Below are 12,202 nucleotides of genomic sequence, written 5' to 3'. Positions count from 1 at the left end.
TTTCCAAATGTTATTTTGGATTTCACATCCACTGAAGTAAAAACAAAAGAAACCTTTTAACTAATGCCACCTAAGCATTTAAAGCCAGGGTACCAATTTTAAGCAACAAAGTCACAGGCCTGGTAGACTGGCCTGATCTAGCTGATCTTCTGGACAACTGCCAAGAATTGATTGACTAGCTAATGAGAACTAGGGTCAACTGATCTTCAGTGCAGGAGAAAGGTTTATTGGATGTATACACCATGCTTGCAGTACAAATGCATCGCTTAACAAATGTTCTGATTTCTTCTCAGCCCTGCATGGTCAATTAGAGGAGCCAGTTTTGCTACGGCTGGACAAACCACATCACTAATCTAATTGGTACCCTACTGCTCCTTCTCTCTGCTGTTCTCGCACTGCGATGATCAAGGCATGCACCTTCTTGTCCCTCTCTCCAGGGAATACTTAGAAGCCTGCTGTGTTTCTTTTCTCTGTGTTTTTAATCAGTCTGAGGATGGATGATTAATAAATTGGAAATCTGCCACATGTGATGCTGGAGCATTCTATGAAATGGGACACGGAAGGAGAACGGCTGGCAGTCCCATTGATGAGGTTTGTGCACAGAAGACTGAGTGGCAGTGGTGTGTGCAAGCACAGTTAGTCATACATCTAGAATGTGTAGCAGCCAAAGGCCACTTTACCCTCTCCCACACCTTGGGCTCCTTACCTGCTGCTGGGTGACAGGTGGGCACAGGAACCTCCTTCCTTTACCCACCCGCAATATGGGTCTCTGGAGGCGATACAGGTTCTGCAGGAAGAGGATGACCATGAGCTACCTAGGACTCCTTTCTAAGCACTGTGGACGTTCTAATGGTCAATGAGGCAAAATACATACTTTTTACACTTCCCATGTCGTTCACACCGGCCAAGGGGAACTTTTATCACACAGGTGGAGAATGCAACATACAGAGAGCTGCTTGCTTTGTCCAGTTGCATGCCCATAATCCTCTTGTCTTCTACTCCATCATAGCTGCACCTAATTTTATAAGGCAGGGTAATATTAATAGGCTCTCTTGGATCAGTTCTTTTTCCTGCCACCACCCTCACACCCACCTCCCAGCCCAGAAGGTGATCGTTTAATCTGATCTAACTGAAGGTGAAACCGATCCCTGTGCATGCACAAACACACATACCTATACATGTACATATGTGTATCTATATAAACACACAAATTATTGGCAAGGAGAAAATGCTTTTTATATATTAAAAGATTTTTACAAATAATATTAAAAGCCACCCCAAAATGCATAAAACCTAAGTCTGCCATGAGTTTCTCTGAGTGAAAGTGATCATAAAAACACAAAAAATTACTAAGAAAGAATCAAACATTCTACGCACTTTTCAGGGTTGTAAACGCTCATCTCTTCCAGGAAAAGGCTGTCATTTAGGAAACCACTGTTTCCTATCCTGGCCAAGAACTTCAAGATGATTCCCTTCTCTGATCCCAGGAAAACCACAGTGTGATTCTGATATGGCCCAGCAGCAGTGTCCACCGCAATTTTGGTCAGGCGGTATCTAAAATGACAGGATCGCATTTTGTATCTCTGTCTTGATCTATCATTAAAGTGTCCCCTTTTTCATTTCAAACAATTGTGACATAGCTTTCTAGCAATAACCTCAAGAAAAATATATGCATATGAATAACGCTCTCAAGCTGTTCTGGTCCTTTATTTCTATATGTGGAACATTAGTATGGCTCCAAGGGGAGGAAGGAGGTATGTGTGTAGAGGCCAAGTTCCATAATAGACAGCCATAACCATCTGAAACCACTCAGCAATTGTCTCTTTCATGAGCAACAAGGAAAGGCTGATGTCTCGTATGAAGAGGGGAAGAAATAATGTGAATTCATTTAACATTTCATTTAACATTGAAAAGAAAAGCAACTGCTATCATTTTTCCATACTTCCTGAGGTGCAAGGCCTTGTCAACAAAATGTCAGATTGGAAAGCTTTCCAATTGTATGTATAGGGGCTAAGAGGGATGGGGAGGTAGATTGTTGATGTCACTATTAATAAACATAAGGATGTGCAAACCAAACAGATCCATTTAAAGCCAACGTTGAAGGGCATCAGTCCTGTCACATGCCTAGGATAAGTCCTATTGGGCATCCTTTTTCTCTGAAATCTCTCAGCCATTCAATACTCCACAGATACCTATTTTTCCTAAGCACAATGGCAGGAACCAGAAAACATGGACCCTTCTGCAAGTTTTATACCGTGGTTTCCATCTTATGGGCAAGAACCATTATAGTACTTTAATATCTTTCAATAAAGTCACTGTTTGGAAATGGTGGTAAAGTTAATTAACATTTTGTTTGATGACTCCCACAATCAGATGGTACTTGAGAAAGCCCATGGAATTGTTTGGAAATAAGCTGCAAATAAATACAAGGAGGATATTTAATGCTATCACAGATTTCTAATCAGCTCTCCCTTCTCTCTTGGCCACAACTTCAGATAACAAACGCTAAAGTATGAATCCTTCATGCTGGCATACTTGTGCAAATGCTCCATTTGTCCATGCTCCGTTTGACAGCTAACAACCCAGGGACAATGCTCAGATGGAATCTGCAGCATGTTTTGCAACCATATCCTACCAAACAGGTATCCACATCCATTGACTGATTCTCCTTCACTGTTCCTTTCTTTTGCACAGATTGGATTAATGGGCTAACCCGGAAGGAAATATCTTTGTTTCCTCTAATTGCTGGCTTGTGTCCATTTAGCCTGACAATATCAGAACTCTTCTCACTAGGAATGTAGTTATGGAGGTTTGGTGGCATCTACCCAACTGGCCAGCATTTCATAGCTGAATCGATGCCCAGAATAACAGAAGATGTTTGAGACATTTCAAAGCATGATCCACCAATAGGTTCTATGAGCACGAGATGCAGTAGGGAAAAATCCATTTAGGACACGGTTTGCTTGACACCCACCTCACCATCGTCCTCAGGAACCAAGGCTTGTTGATGATGGAAGGCACGGCCTCATCCATGAGCGGGTGCGTTTTGATGAAGTTCAGAGTATCATCAGGAAACTCATTGGAGGTTGCATATTTTTCTAAGGAGGATGAGCCAGCGCAGCAACCTGGCCTAAAAAGAAACACAGGGAGGGAGCTGATTTCATGCCTTATGGCAAATTCTTCGAATGAACTGCTTCTCTAAGCATCTGGCATGAGGGAGAATGTACTGTAGGCTGAGAAGAGGAAGCTGAACAATGCAGAATGCCACCAAATAAAATCTGCTTAGATTTCCTCCAGGCTGCCTCCTCATTCCATTCCATAGAGGACCCTCAGCCAGGGCGGTTCAGCCTCAGCTGGGGGCAGCTTGGCTTCCCCTGAGAAGCACAAACAAACCCCATAAATGGTGATTGAACTTGAAGCAAATGAGGGAATGTGTAGTTTGCACGTCTAAGGGACTGCTCTAGCTGTACTAAAACCTGCTGGAAGTTCTTGAGGCATTTGCTCTACAAAAGGAAAGAATTAAGCTGACTTTTTCACAAGGTGGAAAACAAAGGCATTCAAAAAGCCGCCAGCCAGTATACGTACCGTACCAGCAAGACTCAGTATAACCATCTCTCACTACCTGAGGGTCAGAGAACAATTGGGTTTTGTTTTTATTGTTATTTTTGGTTGGTTTGGGCAGGTATGAAAAGCCAATTACACTAAAGATTCTCTCCTGAAAGGTCATTTCTTTATTACTGAACAATGACAATGAAAATTCATTTCTACAAGAAATCCTATGAGTTCAGGAGTCAAGGGACATCTCAGCAAAGTCAGATCAGGCAAACACTGATGCCAATCCTGTCCAGACACCTGGTTTGCCTTCGGGTGCATGAGAGGAAATTGGACCCTGACAACACTGGCATGATGTAGCCCCAAGCACATGCTGTTTCATGGCACTAGCCCAGCCAGCCCCTGAAAGCATCCCGATGTCTGCAAGAGTGACGAGGCAAACACTTGGAAGGATGAGGGTAAACACACTGCCACCAGTAGAAAATCACTTAAAGTATGTGTCCTGCTGATGGCTGACACCATCTTTACACACCAAGGAGGGCATATTACATAAGTACTCCCTGAAACCTCATCCCTCAGGCTTAAGGCCCTTTCCTGCTTACCTAGAAGGTAGCTGACAATCACAGGCAACCACTTAGAGAATCTATCTGAGGTTGCCAGGGTGTGCTTTTTGCACCTAGTCTGCTCTCCATAAGTAACAGAGTATGCACATGCCAGATAATTCAGGTGATGAAGATGGATTAACCAGGAGTTTCTCCCCTGGGTATAGTGGTTCACATTATCTAAGTTAGTTCAATTAAATGAATTGGGCTAGGTGTTTTGTGTGGGGAATTGGAGGCTGGAGGAGAGAGTTGGAAACGAAAAATAATTAAGAAGACATTGAGCTTCCTTCCAGAGGGCACAAATTCAGTGTAGAAAGCTGGGCACACAGGGAGGCTTCTATACAACTTAGATTGCAAATGCTGTAATGGAGGTATGCAAGGTTTGCCACACAAAGAGGGCAGACACAGGGTTAGGGGAGAGCTTCATCCTATCTCAGTTAGAAATAATGAATTAACTGGTTTAGTGTGAGGATTTGAAGGAGATTACATAAGACCAAGAGATCTCTGGATTGTCTCTGGACGATAGGTTCCCCATGAAAGCAATCTGGGACACAGTTTGGGGAGGGGGAATCTGCACTACATCTGGACCCAAAACAGATCAGAACCTGGCAGACCAGAGACATCCTAATGGTCCATTGTAGCCTCTGGTCTCTTCTTTCCCTTGGCCTGGAGGCCTGGACTCAGCTCTAATCTAGCCAGGTCACAAAATCCAGGGAACTCAATTTACATTTCACATTTTATTAGGGTTTGAAAACATGGGTCTCTGTGAAATTGAAGGGAAGCAGGGAGGAGTGGCAGAAATAATCTACCCAGGTGCGTGAACTTGCACAGTATACTTTATACCTCTCTGAGCCTCAGTTTCCTCAACTATACATCATTGGGGCTGGTTGGACCAGATGGTTCCTTTCATTCTAGGATTACACTGGATAAACCACAGATATAGAGGTTAAACAAAGACTGGAGAGCCATTGTTTTGAATATAACTATAGGTAACTCTGAGTTTTGGTTAAGTGGATGAAGGCAAATGACCTCACAGGCCTTTCTATTGTTCTGGCATTTGTGTCTGCATGGCTAGCACTAGTGTGCAGTTCACAAGATGTTCATTATCAGAGGAGCAAACTGCACCATCTCTAGAAGTGCAAAATAGCCGTACAAATATTTGCATATACCTGGGCTTAGGCACTCGTTCATCAGGAACTGGTGTCCAGGTGGAATCCGGAGACTTCTGTTCTTTGAATCTCCCAGTGAAAACATTGGCAATGTCAAGCATGTCATAGGCACAAACTGCAGACCCAGGGATGCTGCAACATGACATGTCACACAAAGTGTTACTCACACAACAGGTACATATGCAGCTTGGAAAACATACTCCAAAAAAACTTTCCTAATATGGGCAATTGAAGTTTAAAATTCATATCATAAACTTATAAATGTAAGGGAGCCTAGTGCATACAGAGAATGTTTCTGTGAATCTAATTTGCATCAATGGCATTAAAGAAAGGGCTAGTTGCAGCAAATTCAAAAAGAGAAAAAAACCTCTTCATGTCTTCATTGCTTCTGGAATCGCTTTTATTTATAAAGAAAGAACGGTTGAGCTGGTGATTTTGAAGTTTCACCAATTGCCTGATATTAATTATCAGTCAATAACCCAAAGATAAAATCTTTGGAAAACATTATGCATCTCTAATATTGGTGAAAAGTGGAAGTAAAAGTGCCCTTACTGTTCGCATATTGCTTCTTTGAATTTGGTTCTTCAAGCCAAGGACTCCGCGAGTGAGAATGTATGTGTGGGGAACCCACGCGTATTTTATGTTAGTCACTGTACATTTCAATTTTTACTTCCTGTTTATTTGCATACAACTAAACAATTTAAGTCTCTCTAAAGCACCAACACTTTGCAAATAAAGTGCTCTATTAAGTGCTAAATAATAATGACGGTAATCTCTACCTATAATTATATCCTTGCGTGGCACTCCTGGAAGGACTTGGGGATTTTTTTTTTTTTTTTTTATCAATGGTGAGAAGGCATGAATTATTCATTTATCTGGGTACACGGAACCCATGTTTGTTTTTGACTATGGTCGTTCCTTGATTTTGATCAAATAAACTGCAGGCACCAGCTGGCCAAGAGTTTTAATCAGGGTGTGAGGGAGTGGGCCACTGTGTGGCAGGAGTATCCAGGGCAAGACGTGGGTGCTATGCAGCACAGGAACATCATCCAGGGCAGAGAGGGCCATTTAGTCTTGATTTGGCACGTGTGGAAAGGATATGGAAATCACTTCATAAATGATTAGGAGAATTTTATGCTATCTTTAATTTCAGAACACAATTATTGAAGTATTACTAATAAAGAAAGAAGTAGGGAGAGGATTAGAAAGCTTATTTAAAACAAGGTTGCAGGATGAATTTTGAAGCATGTAGTATATATATGTTAGTTCACAGAATTGAGTATATAAGACAGTGATCCTGATTTGTTTTGAAATTTCAGAACTCTAGCATTATTTATTTAATTTTGTAAGACTCTCTTCACATCTCCCTTTCCTAAACGTAACAGCTGTACGTATTTACTTTAAGTTTTAAGAAAAATAGGATAAATATTGAAGTATTTTATGAGGCACCTCGTAATAACTAAAGATACCCAAGGATTTTAATATCTTCCCAAGGTTAGAATCTCTTGTGAAATCCTTTCTTCTTCCTTGCCTACTTTACTCCCTTCCTCCTTCCTTTCATCTTTCCTTCATTCCTTTCTTCCCACCTTCTGTTCATTCAGTATATATTTATGGAATCCCTAATCTCAAGCAGTAAATGCTCAATAAATACCATAGAGTTCTGCTCTCTCTGTTGACTCACAGTTCAATGTGGAGGCAAATAACAACAACAACTACTCCAAGATAGTCTGGTAAGAGTAGTACTTGAAGAGGTATGCACATGGTCTCGTGGGAAGTGACTCAAGCTGAGACTTGGGGCATCCCCAGAGTTTCAGTGGGCAAACAGACATTGGTAGGATGGGAAGACTTGGGAGAGAACAGGGCAAACAGACATTGGTAGGGTGGGAAGACATGGCAGAGAGCAGGGCATGAGCAAGCATGGCACATTCAAGGAACAGATCTTAGCTCCAGTAAGCCCATGGAGCTGGGGGAGGAGATGGGCCAAACCATGAGGGGGCTTGTGTGCCATTCCAAGGAACTTGAGCTTTATCCCCAGGGCAAAGAGAAGCACCTAAAGGGTTTGAAACAACCTGACATGACCATGTTTGGAGGATGGAGTGCAAACGGATGAAATCAGAGAGAGTAAAACCAGGGAGGGACTATAGATGAAAATGAGTATGCACATTTTTACCATTTTCTGATTTTACTGAACAAATACGGTTTCTGAGATTGCATAAGCGTACACTAATTGGATGTTTCCTAGGGACCTTTTAAGAAAATATTTTAAATGCAGTATCTGCAATATGCAGATATCTACTACTGTGTTGTAACTAGAAAGTAACTCACGCCCTTGAAAACAAACAAACTAAAAATGTGCTCTGAAATTCCACTAGCTCCTGCATTCCCATGTACCAAGACAGTATTCTTTTCAACAATCCTAGATAGACGGGTTCTGAAGTATGAACAGTCAGGGCCTGCATTGTAATATCTTTTCTATTCTCAAGTCTAAAAATCGCTACAGACAGTTAAAGCTTACTTAAATCTACCTGAATACTTCTTGCTGCAATATAGGTTAATATTTTCAGATATCTTCAGTGGGGCACTCTTGACTCTTGTCCTCCATATAATTGGGGAACATTATTTCATCCTTCAGCTTGCTCTGTTTTGGGCTCTGCCCAGTTCTTAAACATTTCTTTCTTGATGCTATCCTCCAGTCTCATCATGTATGTGCCTGTCATCTAGGCACTCATCAAGTTCTTAAAAGTCTTCGTAAAAAGTATAATCCAAAACAAAAGAATGTATTCCTAGAGGAAGATAATATAGAACATCCAAAGTTCTACACAGAAATGAGAATATAGTACATGTATTTAGATTTCATGACCATGCCCGGAGTTATGATCATTTTCACACAAGGGTGCAAGGACTCTCAGGTCTTGGAGAGCTGAGTACCAGGGAATCTAATGCCTGACTGCCTTCTATTCTTTAATCTCCACACATTTCCATTGCTCCAGGAACAATTAGTAGTGTGTCATTTAATTGCTCAAAGTCTTAGCTTAAATAAATAGAAAAACAGGAATGAACAGGCTGACACTCAGTATTTCTAGGTACAATGTTTAATGACTTTGAAGTTCTCACTCGAGCCCTCTAGAGTCAGACAGTAATGCTGTGGTTGGGATCTAGAATCCTCTGACAAGATAATAACCAAGGCCCCTTAGGTGGGATGCAAGATGGATTCATCTGAGTCCTAAATTTCACTGTGTAGCATTTTAATAAATTTCCAATGTTTTTACTTCAAAAGTTACTGATCCAGTCATAGAAATATTAAAAATCAAGTAGTATGTTAGATGACCTAGAAGAGAAAGGAGGAACATTCTTGAGTTTCAAAGCTGCCTCTTCCATCTACTGACTACCTGGACCAGGTAAATAATTGAGTTCAGTTTCCTCAAGTGTAAAAAGAGGCCAACAGTATTCCATGTTCAGGATTACTGGAGGGATTGAGAAATAACATATGAATAGTGTTTATATGCCAGGCATATAAGTAGAAGATATTGTTATAATTTTTCTAATTACTTTCCCTAAAATCCTAACCTAATAATGCTTATAAATGACTGTTAATTTGTTGATGAAAACTGAGTGTTAAGTGAGTGGCCATTTTTCCATCAGTTACAAATCTTGTGTATTAGAAGAGGACCCCCTTGGGAAAAGGAAGCCAGGAAGGACCGATTAGGTCAACACAGCCAGGGCATGGTTACCTGTTATAAGGTGTGGAAAAGGTTGCCAGGACAACATCACGGCCATTAATACGAATCACGTCTGTAACCGCCTGGAGAATGTTGAAATAAAAATGAGAGTCTCCAGGAACTGAGCAGTTCAGACGAGCCTTGAGGAAAGATGTCCACTGTTTCTCCAGGACTCTTTGAGACCCCCCCATGTCATTCTTACAAACCTGAGCCACTCTTGGGAAAACTACCTGCAGAGGAAAAACACACAGGGAAAATGAAATGCACTCACTTTTTGAGATCTTGGTAGAATTTGCCTTTCTTTGAAAATAGAAACAGAACAACAAGGTGCTTAATTTAATCCGATGTTTCTAAAATCAGTAGCAAAAATAAAAGGGCGAGGGGGACTCAGCATTGGAACAGCATGTTTTAGAAGATAAGGCTGTGGCATTTAATACAGAGCCATAAATCCTTCAGGGGATCAGCTCCCAGCCACATAAACTCATTTCCATACAGACTGCTTAGCTTTTTATTTCCTCAAACAAAAGCACACTTTGTATGCACCATCTCTGCCATCCTTGCTAACTGCCTTTGGGCCCTGAATTTCATACTCTGCATTCCTATAACTGTGCAAGCCACACTGGCATTGAATTTGTGCCCTCCAACTTAGTGACCTTGATCTACTTGCTGGTAAAAGAACGGAAATGGACATCCCATAAGTGTTCTTTTGCATTTGTCAGTAAAGACAAAAATCAAGACGCTCTGTTTGTTTAAAGATAGTGGATATTTACTCCCTCTCTGTGGAGCAACGCAATCAAAAAGAGAAAACTGATGAGTATACCTAGAAACCACATCTCAAGATACTTGAAACTCAGTACGAAATCAACCAAACATCTGTTGATTAAATTTTCAATAGAAGTATTTCAGAGATCCCCTGTAATCCATTACTGCTCTGAAAAAGTGTACAGGCCTCCGAGGCAGCACTGTGTCTCACTTCCACCAAGCTTTGGCTGGATCTTCTCAAAATGATGACCTTGTCATTAGATTTATGGTTCCTATTTCAAGGTTATTCATAACAACATTGGTCCAAAAGTGAGACATCCTCCCCTCTTACCTTTCCCATGGTGTTGTACTCCACTGCTATTTCCCTGAAGAAGAAGTAGATATAGTCTCCATAATCCACCGCTTGGACAAAGTATGGCTCTGTGGACAAATGGGCAGTTTAACTGGGGACATGTCACACAGAGTTAAAAGAACGTCAATCAATTGCAACCAAAGACATGTTATTAATTAAAAGTGTAGGGCCATTAGACACTTGGTTAACACTAACCATTTCTAATGACTTCACACCATGCAAGTGCTGGGGATTTCAGAAAGCACTCAAGCCTACAAATTCTATCTTTCAGAAGCAGTTGCAATCAACAATGAAGAATAAATGAGCTTTGCATATCTCTGTAATTTTATTTTCCACAATGGAGTGCCCATATTACAGAAAGGATTTTGTACACATCTCGTCAACCCTGACTCATATGGGGTTGTGAATAGCTTTTTTCCTGTTCCCCACCACCTCCAATCCCCCGTTCCCTTCCATGAATGAAATGTTCAGTTCTTTTCACGTGGGACTCAAAATGAGAGTTTGAGGCAGGGAAAGATGAATGTAATATATTCTATTGTGGTGGCATTGGTACTTTTGTTAATACTCCAGAAACTCATGGGAAGTGAAAAAGGGAGGTAAATAAATCATTTGAGGCAAAAGATGCAATTTCCACCTTCCGGTCTGTCAGAATCCATTACTAAAATGAAACTACAGTCTAGTTCACTCGGACTCTAAATCTCCCTCATGATATGTATCCCCCCCGCCCCTTTTCTTCTTTTGTTTGTTCACCTTTCAACCATTTTGAATCGTGCTTGACGGTCCGTAGGGTTGGGCTGTCTCCCAGACTCCGGTAAATGACTGCATCGATGGCAAGGAAGTCAGTCACTGTGGCCGAGTACAGTTTTCCATCTTAGAAGAAAAAGAAGGGTGAATGGGGTGGGAGCAAGACAGTAGGTGTGGAGGAATAATAGAGACATCCTCCACATTGCTTTCCTACATCAGGCAAATGATATAGGACAACTGGGAAAAAAACAAGAGTCGCTGGGAAAATACTTGGCCCACATTCCTAACCATTTTAAATTGGGATCATAGAGACGAAACATTTTTCATTTTTAAATTGCATGGCAATTTTTAAGCAGCAGCAGCTCAGGGAACAGAATACATGAAAAATCTTGTTTGCTTCAGTTGATTAGATGGACCTTGACTGAAATCTCAAGGCCAAGGCCACTTGGACACTGCGCTGCCATCACACTGTGGTAAACCAGGTTAGGTGGAAGTCCAGGGAAAGGTCGAAGCTGATTGTATCACCAGAATTTTTAAGTACAAGCAGAAAGAATGGTTTCCTCAGACTAAACAGGTGAGGGGAGTTGAGGAAGCCGGATTCATAAGCAAAAAGCCGACTAAATTGCGACTTATATCCGGAGAGTCTCTACTCCTCTTCACCTCAGTCGTGACAGCCACTACGCCCTACCAGTCTAGTTTAAATGCGAGATATTTACGTCAGTATTTCCCAAGTCATAAACTGAAAACATTCTGACATGTAAGATGCCAAAGCAAAGAAAAAATGGGGAAGGGGTGACACTCAGTTCAAACCGGGGCTTTCTTGATGAATTCTTGCTTTTTGAGTGATATAACTGAGAGTACATCCAAAGCAAAAGAAAGTGAAGAGGACTGAAGATTAATCCCTAAAACTTTTGATTCTTTTCCTGGATTCGCAAACATGCTACGCACAAATAATCAATTGCAATGTTCTACAATAGCAAAATCTATGTAGATAAAAACAGAAACAATTATATTCAAAATAAAAAATGACTTGGTTCATTTTTAATGGATTAAATATCTTCATTAATTGTATGTCAAAGTGGCTTATGTACAATACAGTGTTCTTTAAGCTCTTCCAATTGTGAAATAAGTATAATGATTTTAAAAAAAAGTTATCCAAATATACCTAAGCAGAGTTCTTGATGTCTACCTTTGGTCTTAAAATAACTGAAATTTCCTCAGGTTCAAGGTTGCTATGATTCTATAATAAAAGTTTGATTTTTGTAGATATGTGTTTGTCAACAGAAAAGTTTGCTGTCTTGA

General features: G+C 40.8%; 1 protein-coding gene across 4 annotated transcripts in view; it reads right to left on the bottom strand.

Annotated features, from left to right (window-relative positions):
* The window catches only part of SEMA6A (semaphorin 6A), a 123,940-nt gene that overhangs the window by 31,918 nt on the left and 79,820 nt on the right, over positions 1-12,202 (bottom strand). For all 4 annotated transcript variants that reach the window (XM_004420285.3, XM_087429908.1, XM_014796583.2 and 1 more), the window contains exons 8-15: positions 10,907-11,026; positions 10,136-10,224; positions 9,055-9,272; positions 5,324-5,455; positions 2,975-3,130; positions 1,378-1,554; positions 875-1,015; positions 707-787 (exon numbers count right to left, since the gene is read on the bottom strand). In XM_004420285.3, the coding sequence (XP_004420342.1) occupies positions 707-787; positions 875-1,015; positions 1,378-1,554; positions 2,975-3,130; positions 5,324-5,455; positions 9,055-9,272; positions 10,136-10,224; positions 10,907-11,026 (1,114 nt within the window). The remainder of the gene's footprint in view (positions 1-706; positions 788-874; positions 1,016-1,377; positions 1,555-2,974; positions 3,131-5,323; positions 5,456-9,054; positions 9,273-10,135; positions 10,225-10,906; positions 11,027-12,202) is intronic.

Source organism: Ceratotherium simum, chromosome 4, assembly GCF_057802395.1.
Source record: "Ceratotherium simum simum isolate JZ-2026a chromosome 4, ASM5780239v1, whole genome shotgun sequence".
Lineage (NCBI taxonomy): Eukaryota > Metazoa > Chordata > Mammalia > Perissodactyla > Rhinocerotidae > Ceratotherium > Ceratotherium simum.
This window is presented reverse-complemented; position numbering and strand designations above follow the sequence as displayed.